The 16,553-nt window shown below is 36.2% G+C and overlaps 1 protein-coding gene across 1 annotated transcript in view; it reads right to left on the reverse strand.

The window, feature by feature from the left end:
• Positions 1 to 16,553, reverse strand: part of LOC150089433 (spectrin alpha chain-like) — a 579,218-nt gene that overhangs the window by 408,385 nt on the left and 154,280 nt on the right. Inside the window, 2 exon segments of the mRNA XM_090389473.1 lie at positions 4,366 to 4,508; positions 9,320 to 9,475. Of these exon segments, the coding sequence (XP_090245599.1) occupies positions 4,366 to 4,508; positions 9,320 to 9,475 (299 nt within the window).

The following is a 16,553-nucleotide window of genomic DNA, read 5'->3' on the forward strand; positions in this document are numbered from 1 at the left end:
AAAAATATTGGTTGCCAGGAGACAAAGGGAACCCACCCACAATCATTTAATTTTTGCTTAATTATATTTTCAAGGTACTAAAAGATCATTAACATTTTTAATATATTGTCTAATGTTTAAGGGAGCCCACTTGCCATTGGGCAAGCTGACACACTGACCAGTCCGCCACTGCTTGGTAACACCAGCATTAGCAGACAGAGATACATCTACCATCACCCACAGTAGGCAGTCAGAGAGAAAACTGGATACCAATTACAAAAAACAGTTGGTAAACAATAAAATGGAAACTTATTTAGAAAACTTTTGTGGCACACACAACCAAAAGCCACAGATGGGTAACATAAGCCAGAAAAAAAAATCACTAGAGAATCAACAGACAGAATCCATGCTGGCAACCAATTTCTAGATAGTTTAAGAGTTGGAAGTTAATCAATTTCTCAATTACTGTAGAAAGAGTAGAAGTAATTGCAATGGGACGATAATTGAATGTGAAGGATTGTCATCCTTTTTAGGAATTGTCAATATAAGCAAATTTCCAAGCAGAAGGAAAAACACTTTTGGAATAAGAAAGTGAAAAAAAAGTAAAACAGAACAGGAGCACAGGTTTTGAGAACAAGTGCAGAAATACCATCAGGACCTGAAGCTTTCTTAGCATCAAGAGTCATCAAAATCCTTCTGACATCCTTTTGACGGAAGACCACGAGGCACTGAATGGAGTGTACTGGGAATGGTGCGAGGTAGTTTACCAATATCGTCAATACACGAGTTGGAAGAAAAATAGGATGTTAGCAGGTCAGCTTTATCTTTGCTGAAGTGACAATAGAACAATCTGGTTTTGACAGAGGTGGGAACAGAGATGGGCAAAAGTCGTGGCCAATAGCTTTGGCAAGAGACCAGTATGCTCGGATAAGGAGCAAGTTTTATATCTAGTTTGGACTGATTAATGACTGCTTTGCAATTGTTGCGAGCTTTGGTGTAAACAGAAAATGAACCTGGAGATTTGGAAACAAGCCAATTGCGAAATGCAACATTCTTATCTTGAACAGCCTTAGCACATTTATTGGAAAACCAAGGTTTAGATAGGGGAACAGATTTTAAGGTGGAGTGTGGAATGAAGGGTTTCATCCCTATAAGAATAATTTTAATTACACAATCTGAGCACACATTCACATCGGAAGATTTGAAACTGTAATCCAACCAAGGAAAAGAAGAAGAAAAATCTCAGAGATCATCTCATTTTGCATTCTTGTAATGCCAAACATGAGGTTGAGAATGGCCACACGAGAAAGACTCCACTCATCTGAGGTGCCTGGATGCTAAGTGTGTTGGCTGCATGGTTAGAATTGTCTGGTATTCTGTTAAGTAAATGAAAAATCTCAGCGAGGTCATTAGTACAGTGGATTCCAGTTATTTGGGCCATCAGTTAATGGGGGCAGCAGTTTATTCGGGGCAAATCTTAAAAAACAAAACCCAATCGAGAAAATAGCCAGGGTTTACTTCGCTTAATTGGGACAACATGTCGTTTAATCAGGGCAGGAGACCACAGCACTGGTCACACCTATGATTGTTACCCTAAGATCATCTCTGACTGTACCACGTGGTTTGGTTGGATTTCTGGAGATCACAACATAAAACAATTAGCAATCACCTGTTTATTGGGCTTTTCTGTTAGTGCAATCTATCATGAATGGATAGTAAACTCAATCTTACTGAATTTGCAATAATACCAACAGCTGGAATTCTGTGGGTTATTATGGTGAAATGTGTTTACACTTCCATAGAATCTTCAATCATATAAAAAAAATGATTTTCAGAATCTTCTCTTCATTCCTATTTTTAAAGCTTCATAACTTGTTACTCCTTTCTCACTTGCACGTATCATGTTACTTGCAATTTGTGTGTGCCTTGTTCTTTGTTATTGATTGCTTATCTTTCTACTGTTTTAAATTTTAACCACCACCCACAAATGTCAATGAACAGAAATGTCAACTAGTTAGTATGTACACATTACAGTACATATTAATTCTTCCGATTATCACGTATATTCTTCCAATTTTCACGTATCATTTAATTTTTTTAATTGGTAAGGTAATAAAGGGTAAATTTGTGCTTAATGTATCTTTACTTTTATATAGCCTGTGGATAATATTCCTCCTATTTTCACTAATTAGGATCACTATTTAATAGAATCAAAATTCACAAATGTGATCACAATGACCAGCGCTTACTACACATCATATAGTGAACAGTACGTAATGTGCTTTAATTGTACAGTGAACCAATTATAAAGAGGGGGGTCCATTGTAATTTTAACTTTTTTTACGTGAAACTTCGGATAATTGGGACAGCCGCTTAATCGGGCCAAAATGCACTAGTCTCGATGTGTCCCAAATAACCGGAATCGACTGTAATTGCAAAAGCCTGAGCACCTCAACCAGCTGGGTCTGTGTGACTAGAAAATGGAAGCAAGCTAGAGTTGTAAACATTAAAATCACCAAAAAAAGCAAAGTTAGACTGGAGAAAGTAAAGTTTCTAAGAGAGGAAATCAAAGAGTTTCAAATGATTAGTGAAGTTGGGAGAATGGCAGAGGCAACAGATGAATTTGACAGAATGTGGTAGAGAAATTTTTAGCAAGAGAAGATCGAAATAAGAAGATTCCAAATTGCTAAGTCTCTGACAGTTAATATCAGAATGGATATATGCACAAGTACCACCTTTGAAGCAAAAGGAATCATAGAATAATTCGAACAACTGAGATGAGCTGTGGTTGAATCAAACAATAAATGGAATTCTGTCAGGAAAAGTACTTTGGGTTTGGCAGGCTATAAGTGGAAATGAACATCACTGAGACTGAAACTGAGACCACATAGATTTGTGAAATGAACAAGGAAGTGTTTGGGTAGTTTAAATCTTTTTGCAGATAAGTTTATTCTATTAGTTTCACAATTCATGGTGTATTCAGTAGTAAGAAAAGGTGAGGGGGGACATCTATATGAAGTAATCAAACATGCCGCACACATGGCAAGAATATGCCTAACTCCTTAACATATTGTGGCCTCGACAATGCCCCGCATACACACTTCTCAGACTCCCTCCAGTCACTATATGGCAGAGTAGAGACAGCAAAATTATACACTAGCTGATCTGAAAGCCTCCTGGAGAGTTACCAATAAGTTTGGTCCAGTGGATACCTAGTGGCCAGCTTGTGAACACTGCTTTAGAGCTGTACCCTCAAAATATAAGGAATATTGAATTTCACTGTGATATTCATCATAACCTCAAAAGACAATCATACTGCATGATGGAAATGATTGGGAGGGGATTGCCGGAGCTTTCCTCTGGATGGAGATTTAACATGTGTTCTACCATTTCAAGCCTCCAATATGCAAAGTGGTGATATAGCGTTTTAGACTCCCAGGTGGCAAGCCCAGTTTGGCATACCTCACGGACCCAGATACAGTTCACAATTCTACCATGCAACATGCCACTGTATTTGAGTGCAGTTCCCCAAAAAAAAAAAAAAAAAAATCTCTCTATAACATTTTCAAACGGAAATATTCAACCACCATAAAAAATTCTTTGTTTAAAACCTGTATTAAATACCATAAAAAATAACATTTAATATATTGGCAGAAATTTAAAAAATAAAATAAAAAATTGCTTTTCGCTGTTCTTTTGAAAACTTTAGTTTTAAAACTGGTATTAACATTGTACCAAAACAAAAAACTGTTATGGTAAACTTAAAATAACTTAGACAAAAACAACAAATGGGTCACACAGTTTGATCAAAAATGTATAGTCCAGTTTGTCTACAAAAATTTATAAAATGAAAAGCTCTAAAGTTCAGCAATATATTCAGCTACTTCCTGGTGCAAGAACTCTGGTCTGTTCCTTCCTGTGACAGAAGAAAATTAGTTAAACAAGCATACTTCTTCAGATGCAGAGAGTAACAGACTAAAGCTTTGTAACTTTAAAGAACTTTGCAAAATTTTACTAATTTCCCACAGGAAGAGCTGGAAGACAAATCTAAATGCATAGCCCCATTTGTTTTGATTTTACTTAAATTTTCACTTGTATTGTTAACATATCCATAGCCACCCAAAATTCTAAATCTTCATCCATAAATTTTATTGTAAACTGAGTAGAATTAGTTATCCTTATTATTACATTAAATATTTCTTTCTTCCTTGTTTTTCATACAATGAAGTCTTTTTGTTACTTGTGATTAACAACTGCATATTATTGTGCCCTTCAAGTACCCATCTTATCAGAAAGAACTTTTCAGAATTTAATAATTTTAATTTACTAAATAAAAAAAATTAACAAAAACATCTGAATGCTGTTAAGAAAAGAATATTCCATTACCTAATTCTCTCTGATGCATAATGATCGGCATCCATTAATTCTTGTCCAGTACTTGTAATTTCATCAATGCGACTCTTGTTGGCATTCAGTTCTTGTTCAAAATTCTGATGTTTCTGAACTTTGCCATTTAAATTAGTAGGATCCTACATAATTCAAGAAAGCATAATTTTTTCAGAAAGCAACATATGATAAAATTCACACAATAAAAAAAATATACAGTGATTTTGTGATAATGGTAAAGAACAACTGGTGAAAGTAAAGTAAGTAAAAACAAGAACTACAGGAAATTTCGCGAAAACTTACCGGGCAAAATTGTTTCCCACTACTGCAGTTTCTCGCTGCATTCTCAGTAAACAAATGGTGCGTGTTATCAGTAGTGGAAGTAGAAGTCGATAACGATGTATTGATTAGTTTTTTCTCATTATTAAAAGCAGATTACTGGAGTTCATGAGTATAATGCCTTCGCAGGTGAAATTTACTTACGGGTACATCCTCCAGACTGCCTCAGTCTTAAGGTGTTTATCCCCCTCGTTCCCGCTGTTTTAAAATAGGAAAATGACTCCTACATGGTGCATGTTATCGGTAGTGGCAGTAAAAGTTTGTTGTCTCTCAGGAAAACAGCAGGAAGGAGGGATAAACATCCTAAGACTGAGGCAGTCTTGAGGGTGTACCCATAAGTATATTTCAGCCCACTCATGAACTCCAATAATCTGCTTTTAATAATGAGCAAAAACTAATCAATACATCATTATCAACTTCTACTGCCATACAGATAACACGCTAAGTTCCGGTCAACCCTTCCCCATCTTTTCCATCATTCAGTATGATTGATGACTTTTGAGGTTATGGTGAACATCGTGGCGAGATTCAATCTACCTTACATTTCGAGGGTACAGCTCTAAAACGGTGTTTACAAGCTGGCTGCTAGTTAGTCCACCGGACCGAACCTATTGGTAACTCTTTAGGAGGCTTCCAGATCGGCTAGTGTATAATCTTGCTACCTCTACTCTGCCATATAGTGACTGGAGGGAGTCTGAGAAGTGTGTATGCGGGGCATTGTCGAGGCCACGTTATGTCAAGGATCTGGGTATATTCTTACCATGTGTACGCCATATCCAAAAATTTCATTACTTCATACAGCATGTCCAACCCACTTTTTCTTACTATTGAATACACCATGAATTGCCAAACTAATACAGTAAGCTTATCTGCAAAAAGATCTAAACCTCCCAAACACTTTCAAGTTCATTTCACAAATATACATGGTCTCAATTCTAATCTCAATGATGTCCATTTTCACTTGCAGTCTGCCAAACCTCATGTACTTTTTCTGAAAGAATCTCAGTTATCGGTTGATTCAACTATTACTCATCTCAGTTGCCCATAATATTTGGCGTATGATGATCCTTTGGCCTCAAAGGTGGTACTTGTGCATATGTCCGTTCCAATATTCCCTCTCAGAGACTTGATAATTTGGAATCTCCTCTCTTTGATCTTCTCTGGCTTAAAATCTCTCTACCTCAATGTGTCAAATTCATCTGTTGTCTCTACCGTTCTCTCAACTCCACTAATCACTTGGAGCTCTTTGACTTCCTCTTTTTGCAACTTGACTTTCTCCAGTCCCACTTTCCTAACAGTGAGGTAATTTTCCTTGGTGATTTTAATGTTCACAACTCCAGCTGGCTTACGTTTTCTAGTCACACCGACCCAGCTGGTCGAGACCTTGCACAGATTGTTCATTTACCTACAAGAATATTGAACAATCCTAACCATACAGCCAACATGCTTGATCTTTTTCTCACAAACAACCCTTCTAAGTACACGGTCGAAGTGAGTAGTTCTTTAGGTACCTCAAATCACAACTTGGTGATTGTCTCTTCTCCAATGGAGTCTTTATCTCATGGCTATTCCAAAACTCGTGTTGTTTGGCAATACAAGAATGCAAAATGGGATGACCACAAGATTTCTTTTCTTCCTTTCCTTGGTCGGATTACTGTTTCAAAACTTCTGATGTCAACGTTTGCTCAGATCGTGTCAGTGAAATTATTCTTGTATGAATGGTATCCTTTATTCCCCATCCCCACTCCACTTTAAAATCTCGTCCTTTATCTAAACCTTGGTGTTCCAATAAATGTGCTAAGGCTGTTCAAGAGAAGAACGCTGCATATCGTAATTGGCTTGATTCCAATTCTTCAGTTTCATTTTCTGCCTACACCAAAGTTCGCAACAATTGTAAAGCAGTTATTAATCAGTCCAAACAAGATTTTGAACAGGCTAAGAGTAGAAAACTTGCTTCTTGCCCTAATGGTAGCCGAGCATTCTGGTCTCTTGCCAAAGCTATTAACCGTAACTTTTGCCCATTTCTGCTCCCACCTCTGTCAAAACTAGATGGTTCTGTTGTCACTTCGGCCAAGGATAAAGATGACCTGCTGGCATCCCATTTTTCTTCCAACTCATGTATTAATCATCTTGGTAAAACACCTCCCACCATTCCCAACACACTCCATTCAATGCCTCCTGTGGTCTTCCATCAAAAGGATGTCAGAAGGATTTTAATGAATCTTGATGCTAAGAAAGCTCCAGGTCCTGATGGTATTTCTCCACTTGTTCTCAAAATTTGTGCCCCTGAACTTACTCCTGTTCTTTGCCGCCTTTTTTTCACTTTCTTATTCCAAAGGTGTTTTTCCTTCTGTTTGAAAATATGCTCATATCCAGCCAGATCCTAAAAAAAGGTGACAAATCCCTCCCATCCAATTATCGTCCCATTGCAATTACTTCTGCTCTTTCTAAAGTAATGGAGAAATCAATTAACTACTAACTGTTAAACTACCTAGAAACCTTCCAACTGATCAACGATCACCTGTATGGATTCCATCAGTGTCGATCCACTGGTGATATTCTGGCTTATGTTACCCATTTATGGACAAATTCAATGGAAAAGTTTGGTGAAACACAAGCAATTGCTCTTGACATCTCAAAGGCTTTCGATCATGTTTGGCATAAAGGTCTTCTAAACAAGCTTCCATCTTATGGTTTGCCAACTGTTTTTTGTAATTGATTATCCAGTTTTCTCTCTGATCACTCACTGAAGGTGATGGTAGAGGTTTCTCTGTCTTCTAACTTCTCCACTAATGCTGGTGTCCCCCAAGTTTCAGTTCTTTCCCCCACTCTTTTCCTCTTGCATATTAATGACCTTCTTCCATTGACTGGAAATCTTATCCATAGTTTTGCCAATGATAGCACATTGCATTCCACTTTCCATTTTGAGAAACCATGCCCTACTCAATCAGCTTCAAATTGTCTAATATCTGCTACCAATTCCTTAAATGCCGATCTACAGGGAAAAGACAACAGTTAATTTCAATCCTTCTAAAACTCAGTCTTGTCTTATATCTCACAAAAAGGATTCTTCTGCTCCTATGCTTATCTTTGGTGACACTCCTATTTCTAGGCAAGTTGATATATCTCTTTTGGGGATTACCCTGACTTCTAATCTCTCTTGGCACAAGCACATTACAAATATTGCTTCCTCTGCATCTAAAAAACTGGGTTTTCTCTTTTGCTCTCGGCGTTACTTTTCTTCCAAACAGCTGTTCACTTGGTACAAATCCACCCTACCATGGAATACTGTTCCCACATCTGGGGTGGTGCCCTCAAAACTTCTCTCAGGCTTCTACATTCCATTCAGGATAGGGCAGTTAGGTTAATTAATGACTCCTCTCTAACAGAGTCTCTCCACTCACTGTCTCATAGATGTTCTGTTTCTGTTGCATTCCTTTTCTACAAATAGGCAAATGGGCACTGTTCTTCTGAATTGGCTTCTATTATTCCTGCTCTCTCTTTCAAAACTGTCTGAACATGTGCCGGCACCAGCCAACATCCACTTACTGTCCAACTTTTCATCTTCTTCGTTTATTCATTCAACTGTTGTTTTCTGGAACAACCTTCCTTCATACGTATTTCCTGAAAATTACAGTCTACAGAAATTCAAGTCTAATGTCAACAAATATCTTCTTTCATCTTCTCAACCTCCAACACAAGCACAGTACTAAGTACTATAGGTTCTAATACCGCTCGTGTTTGGGGTTTTCATAAAAAAAAAAAAGCCACATAATGGGGAAAAGTTTTCCCCAACTGGACCAAGAGACTCCACACCTGGATCGCGTTAGCAGGCCAGAAGATGGGAAACGAGTTCCCAAAAAGTAGCCATAAATAGTTTAAGTTTAGTAGTGAAGTGGTTCAGTGCATACCAACAAAGTTCGAGCATACCAATAAAGTATATACTAATAGCTAGTAGTACCTTTGATGGCTGCTATTTAATTTTATGAGATGTATTATGTTGAGGACAGAGCAATATTGATTACTTCTGTTACATATCTCAAAAAAAAAAAAAAAAAAAGTTGCACTGGAAAAGGATACAGCACACACCATTTATAGCTATGAAAGGATTAGTAGTCTGGTAGTAGCAGCCTACCAATCCTCAAATCCACAGGAAGTCAAAACACTTCCTGGTGGATTTTAGCTGAAAAGCTTAAAAAAAAATTTCAGAAAGATCTCAGATTTTGATATTTGCATCAAGTACAGCAAACAACTCAACATTAATTAATGTTGGTTTGTTTTTTATTTCTTTCCCTAAATGAAGGTTTCTCAGTATCTGGCAGGTTTCTTCCAGATTACAAAATGACTACAGCAAAGTAAAACATGAGGGTCAATCCCCAATATAAATTTTACCTTAGAAACCTATGAAATCAACTTTCCACTATATATTCTTGAAATATAACCTTAAAATTAATTCTTGTCTCAAATGAAATATTTCTGAAGTACAAAACAATTCAGGAAGCAGTTCTTTTTATTGTTTTAGATAGCAACATTGCACACTAAACATATATACATATATACATACATATTGAATGTGCTTGAATGAAGGGTTTAATAACTAAACTTTTTTACTTACCAGATAACTCTCATCTGTAGCAGTTTTTAACTTTTCACTTATCCATCCTTTAGTCTCATCACAATCTCTCTCAAACTGCTGTAGTCTGTAGGAATCCTCAAGCATAGCACGACGAATTGCTGATTTTTCTAAAAGAGCTCCTCTGCGCTCCAAAAGCTAGTAATGAAATTAAGTGTAATCAAAGGTTTAGCACATTTATAATAGAAATAAATGAATGAAAAATATAATGGGTGGCAGACATGGTACAGAAAAAAAAATTAAGGCTTATAAAGATTCTTAATTGCATGAGTAGTGGAAAGCAGTCCATTATCAGATACAATTTCTCAATTTGTACTATAAAGCTAGAAGTGATAGTTTAAATGCCCATAACACATTTACTTTCCTAAAATAATACTAAATGAATCTTAGTTGTATCACAATATTTTTTAAATCTTTGAATGACAAGTTAATAAAAAATAAAAATGCACAACTAACCCAATATCTATCATCAATATATTCTTTAATGATGCCAACCAATTTAAACAGAAGTAAAATAAAAATGTATATTTACACAAAATATAAAACTGGCAAAAGCTGTTCACTTAAAGTAAAAGCAGGATAAAATAAAGTTAAAAACACAGTAAAGAGCCAAAAAGCAAACAGGTTTACCATTTTTTAGCCACATTAGCACTTATAAACAAACACCTATTGATTTCACCATGTCCACCCATCTGTCTGTCCATCCCTCTGCACGTAACAGAGGGGTCCCAGTGGATGCATTTTAATGAAATTTTATATTTGGTTCATATAGAAAGATTTGTCAATCCATCCCAAATATCATTCAAATCAGAAAAATAGAAATCTGGCAATTATTATTTCTTTTTTCTATACTAACTATAGGGAAAAAACAAATTCATAGATTAAACATAGTTTTAATGCAGTATTGCTAGCTTTAGACACTCCAAGCACACTTTACATGTATTGTTATGAAAGATTCACAAACACAGTCTTGCTTGTGAAGGGATATACATCTGCATAAAAAGAGAGAAAAGGGAATTAAAAGCATATGGGAAAGTGCAATAAATATTATACAGCTGTAACTAAACTGAATGGCTAAGTTTTGAAAATGTAAAACTATGTAGTTTTATTAAGTGTTCTATAAAATTATAATCTTAGTAATTAATTGTGATAAGAAAATAACCATATTTACTTTTCGCTTCAGGTAATCACAGAAAAATAAAATAAAAAATTTAAAAAAACTCAATTTTAAAAAAAAAATAAAATGTGCCTGAAATGTAATACACAGAGTACATTAACTAACTTGTAATGGAAGTTATGTTAATGGATGTTTAGAATTGCTTAATAAGAAAAAGTTCAGCTGTTATATTTTTATCATGTTTCATTGATCCCTGGAAAGCCTCTAAGATCAATTAGAGCCTTCCCACCTCCTCACGACTATAGAAATCTAGTCATATAAATGAAAGCATTTCACATATTACTCAAGAAAGAAAAGTTCTATCACAGCTAAATTTTCAACCTGTGCCTTTCTTTTGGTCCTTGGGAAATTTTCAGGTCCGTGGTTAAAAAAACATCGGAATCTGGTATTCATGATAAAGTTAAAATTACTGTTTACTCCAGACAAACTCAAAACAAATATGTTGTAGGTAGAACCTTTTAATGAGGTAAACTAAAATAAAAACAAACTAATTATTACAGAAGCTTTCAAGTCAAGGAGACTCTTCATCAGCTGAATATAAGTTAGTATGAAAACAAAGAATGCCCAGTCATGGCCATGTGATATAAAGCGTTTATATCACAACGCTTCTCTAAAATCCTATGCACCCACAGAGTAAAATGTTTATAGCTACCTGGCAGAAAACTGCGATCCCTCATCTCGAGAGTGAAAACACCGATCCCCTCCCCATTACAGAGCGGCTCAGTGTTGGTCATCTCAGCATGATCTTGACCCAAGCCAAGACATCGAAGTAATCGACCACTCACAAAATTACCACCAATAATTGTGGTTAGAATCACTCCACATAACATGTTGCCATGGTGCTTTAAACCGTAATAAAGGAGCATGTTTTTTTTTTTTTTTTTGATTTGGTAGTTGTTGGCGCATCGGCTTCTGTGGCCATATTGCACCTCCCAAGGTTTTTGCAGTACTTTGATCCAAGCCCGAGGCGGGAATCGAACCCGCGACCTTTGGGTTGCCGGGCAGGTACTTTACCCACTCGGCTAGCCCGGTCGGCAAAGGAGCATGTATTCATCCTATTATGGTGACAGTTATCCTCCAGTGTGATGGACATTGACATGCACCCCAAGTTCTGTTTGCACTTTGAAATCACAGCTACAAACGTCTAACTCCAACCAGTAATTATTGCTTGCACTAATGCCACACTTTACCACACATGACCACGACCGGACATTCTTTGTTTTTGTACCAACGTATAATCAGCTGATGAAGAGTCTCCTTGACTTGAAAGCTTCTGTAATAATTTGTTTATTTTTTTAATTTGTTTATTTTTGCTTCAGTTTACCTTATTAAAGGGTTCTTTTTTTTTAACTACAACATATTTGTTTGGAGTAAACAGTAATTTTAACTTTTCAGGTCCAGTTACAATTTCATAATCCTCATTTCCCACTACAAAAATCAATATAAATGAAAGTATGGTTTTGCAGTAATCGACAAAAAAATTCAGACTGCTACCAGATTTTCAACATACATTATTAGCCCCCAGAATGATCCTAAGTTTAATATCAATTTCAAGGCATTCCTTCCCCAGTTTCCCTCTACAGAAATATTACTATAAATTTAGAACAGCTCTGATCCATTTCAAAATTCAATGCTCACTTAAAATATTTTAGGAATCTTGCAACAAATTTTCATGTCAATATTTTGTCATAAATCATGAATTATTACTATTTGCTAACATGCCTGAAATTTAATGCACTGCATACATTAACCAACTTATACATTTTACGTGCAAATATAATTTTTATATATTTTTAGTTTACTTCTGTATACTGCAGTCATTAAAGAATATTTTGATGTCATTCATTCCCAAACCCAGAGGGCCTCCTTCGTTCAATAACTCAATGAATACAACTTAATAAGAAGATTTAACACAAGAAAAGTACAACAAGCATTAAGGGAAAACAAAGGACTTAAATCAGCAGCCATGACCAGTAATACAGATAGACAAATGATACTGAACTGAAGAATAGCAATGGTGTACTTATAAATAGCAGAGTAGGCATAATTCAAACAGCAGAAGACTACTATACAGAATTATACAAGGAGCAAGGGAATGATCCCAGCACTAGGGAAAATGGATCGCATATTAGTAACACATACAACACACCCGATATTCTTCCTGATGAGGTAGAACATGCATTGAAGAATATGAAGAATCAGAAAGCCCCGGGGGAAGATGAAATTACTGTAGAGTTGTTAAAATTGGGAGGAAGAGACATGACACAAAAACTGACAAGGCGCTTCAAAAAACGCATTAGAAAAGGTGTGATGCCTAAGGAGTGGAATAATACAATCATAGTTTTGTTGCATAAGAAAGGAGATAAATCAGAAATTGGAAATTATAAACCAATTAGTTTGTTATCCCATATCTACAAGTTGTTCACAAGGGTCATTACTAACATGAAGAGATTAGAAAGAATTAGACATTTAGATTAGAAAGAATACTTGATGAGAATCAACTGAAAGAGCAAGCTGGCTTTAGGACAGGATTCTCAACTATGGATCACCTTCACGTAATATCACAGGTAATGGAGAAAGAAAATGAATATAAAACACCATTGTGCCTGGCATTTGTGGATTATGAAAATGAAAAGGCATTTGACTCCATAAAGCATAAGGCAATGTTTCGGGCACTGGAAAGACAAGGCATAGACCCCATATATTATGATTTTGAAGAAAATATATGAGAATACTACCTCCTTTATTAGACTAGACAAAGACAGTAGCAAATTTAAAATTGAGAAATGAGTTCGACAAGGAGACAGAATATCTCCGAAGTTGTTTACTGCTGCCCTTGAGGAAGCTTTCAGAAGATTAGCCTGGTAGCAGAAAGGAGTCAATGTGAATGGAGAGTACCTAAACCATTTACAATTTGCAGATGACATTGTGGTCATAAGCCACGATCCCAAAGAATTAGAGGAAAATCTTAATCAGTTATGCACAGTCAGTAAGGATTTTGGACTAAAGATGAATATGGCTAAAACAAAAGTAATGATGAACAAGTATGCCACAGAAAGGGACATAATGATTGAAGGAGCAGTAATTGAAAAGGTGGAGTCATATACTTATCTGGGACAAGTTATTAGCTGTAATAATGATAAATAGCTGGAAGTCAAGAGAAGAATAAATTTTGGATAGATAGCATTCAGGAAATATAGTCACATACCGAGGAGCAATATCCCAGTTTGTCTGAAACATAAAATAATGAACCAATGTATACTCCCCACCATGACTTATGCAAGTGAAACTTGGGCACTCACCAAAAGAATGGAAGAAAAGCTGAGAACTACACAGTGAAGAATGGAACGAATTATATTGGGAATCAGAGTTAGATAAGAAGAGAAACTCATGGATTAGGCAGCAAACTCAAGTAAAGGACATTCTTATCAAAACTAAAGAACTAAAATGGTCTTGGGGAGGACACATAGCTCCAAGACATGATGACAGATGGACTAAAAAAATAACAGAATGGTACCCAAGAGGAGCAAGAAGAAAACCTGGAAGACAAAGGCAGAGAGGGATAGATGAAATTCATGAGTTTGTGGATAGTAAATGGATGGCCATTGCACAAAACAAAAGGAACTGGAAAGTTGCTGGAGAGGCCTTAATCCTGTAGTGGATTTAAAATGGCTGATGATGATAACATCGTGAAGTTTGGTGGGGGAAGTCTGACGGTATGGGGGCTGTTTCAATCGGTTTGGACTTGGTCCAGTGGCAGTGCCTTAAACCATTTTGGAAAAATATGAGCTACGTACAGCGATAGTACTATGGAAACAAACCTATCAATATCAGCACAACAATGGTCCATGTTATATAGGACTGATCTGTGGCTGATCTGCTGCTTTGGTGAAAAAGTGACTTTTGGCACTATGTGGTTTAATCCACATTAACCTAACCTCAAACCTACTAAACCCACAGGTGTTCAATAGGTTTGAAGTTAGGTTTCACAGAAACTTATTTTTAGGAGAGCATTCTAGAATGCAGAATTCTCATATCAAATATTCATCTGCAAGATAGACCGTCATAGCAATAACTATCATATGTTTAAGATGAGATAAGATCACATTCATCATATTACATTACATAGAATGCAGAGAAAACAAGTTGACAAATCCCCCTTACAACTTGAATTCCCCCCCCCAACGACTGCCACATCATCCTCAATGCAATGATGAAGTACAACAGGCCCTTTGCAACTGATTTCACCATGACAGAAAGAGCTACATAAGTAGTTAAAACAAGGCAATGTAATTAAAACAAGGTAAATACAATGAAAAAAAATTACATTCATCAAAATACTATAAACAAATGGATTAAATCACATAGTGCCAAAAGTCACTTTTTCACCAAAGAAGCAGAACAAATCCTATAAATAAGGCACCTTGCACAGTGGGGTGAATACCTCAATGCAAAGGATAACTGTGTGACTCAGCTCAATGAATCCCTTGACTGCATCTTTGCTCACATGCATCATACTAAAAATCCGCAAATAATGTAGAATATATTTCTACATTATTTGTCAAAAGGTACTTCCAGTTTGATGGAGCCAAAGAAGGATGCTTTTTTTTTTCATCAGTCATTTTTAAATTCATCCTAGTTCTGCCTGTTTATTTTGTTCTAGAAATGAAGCCCATGAGAGAAATAACCTGCAATATAAAAAGTATAGAAGTTTCTACATGTAAAGAGAAACTGCCATACTTTTCACATATTACAGATTATGTTTCATGTATTACCTTCCTTTCATAACAAGCCTATCCTGCACCTGAGAATACTGGATGTATTTGTTTCCCATCCCACAAACTGGCTCATTTTAATTCAATTTCTCACCTTACATTTTAATTTTCCAATAACAGCCGGCCACAAATTGAACTTCTCCACAATTCAAGACAGCAGGAGTGGGGAAGTTAATGCAGACTGTAATACAGACGACTACAACTCAGGATTTCTAGGAGGTACAAGCTAAAGGTTATAATGATTTATGCAACAACATCGAGCCATGATGATGAACAGATTGAAGAAATGTATACTGAAATTGAGGGTCTTCTAGATGAGCAGAAAACCCACTACACTATCATTATGGGGGACTAAGGTTGGAAAGAGATAAAACAGCGCAGAAAGGGAAACTATAGGAAATTTTGGAATTGGTGAAAGAAATGAAAGAGATGAAAGACTTAGGGAGTTTGCAGAAATGTCAGTAACGAACACGTTATTCAAAAAAAAGTGAACAGAAAGTTGACATGGAAGAGCTCAAATGGATTAACAACTAATGAAGTCGACTTCATCCTCACTAACAGAAGATATATCGTGAATGATGTTACCATCCTGAACAAGGTTGGATGTGATCACAGAATAGTAAGATGCGCACTTTATTTAGATCTAAGAAAAGAAAGAAAAAACTGACTCGAGTAAATATTATGGTCTTTGAGATATGCAAACTGTTCAGGACCACGATATCAACGAGGAATACTACATCTTTCTGAAAGTTATAAAGCCCAAGAAACCTATAAGTAAAAAGAAATCCAAAGAAGAAAAACTTAGTCAAGAAACACTTGTCGTGATGTACCGAAGACGGCAGACAAATGAAGAGCAAGATAAACACTGACAAGGATAAAACTGAGTTATGCAAAGCCATTAAAAAGAGCAGACATAAGATGGGGTTTTTTTTTTTTTTTTTTTTTTTTTATGAAACCCCCAAACACAAGAGGTATTAGAACCTATAGTACTTAGTACTGTGCTTGGGTTGGAGGTTGAAAGACGAAAGATATCTGTTGACTTTAGACTTGAACTTCTGTAGACCGTAATTTTCAGGAAATACATATGAAGGAAGGTTCTTCCAAAAAATGACAGTTGAATGAATAAACAAGGAAGATAAAAATTGGTTCTGTGAGTTTGAAGTTCGACGGTAAATGGATGTTGGCTGGTGGCAGCACGTGTTCAGACTGTTTTGAAAGAGAGAGTGGGAATTATAGAAGCCAATTCAGAAGAACAGTGTCCATG

This window comes from Mastigoproctus giganteus, chromosome 2, assembly GCF_048544385.1.
Source record: "Mastigoproctus giganteus isolate SK-2022 chromosome 2, ASM4854438v1, whole genome shotgun sequence".
NCBI classification, from domain to species: Eukaryota; Metazoa; Arthropoda; class Arachnida; order Uropygi; family Thelyphonidae; genus Mastigoproctus; species Mastigoproctus giganteus.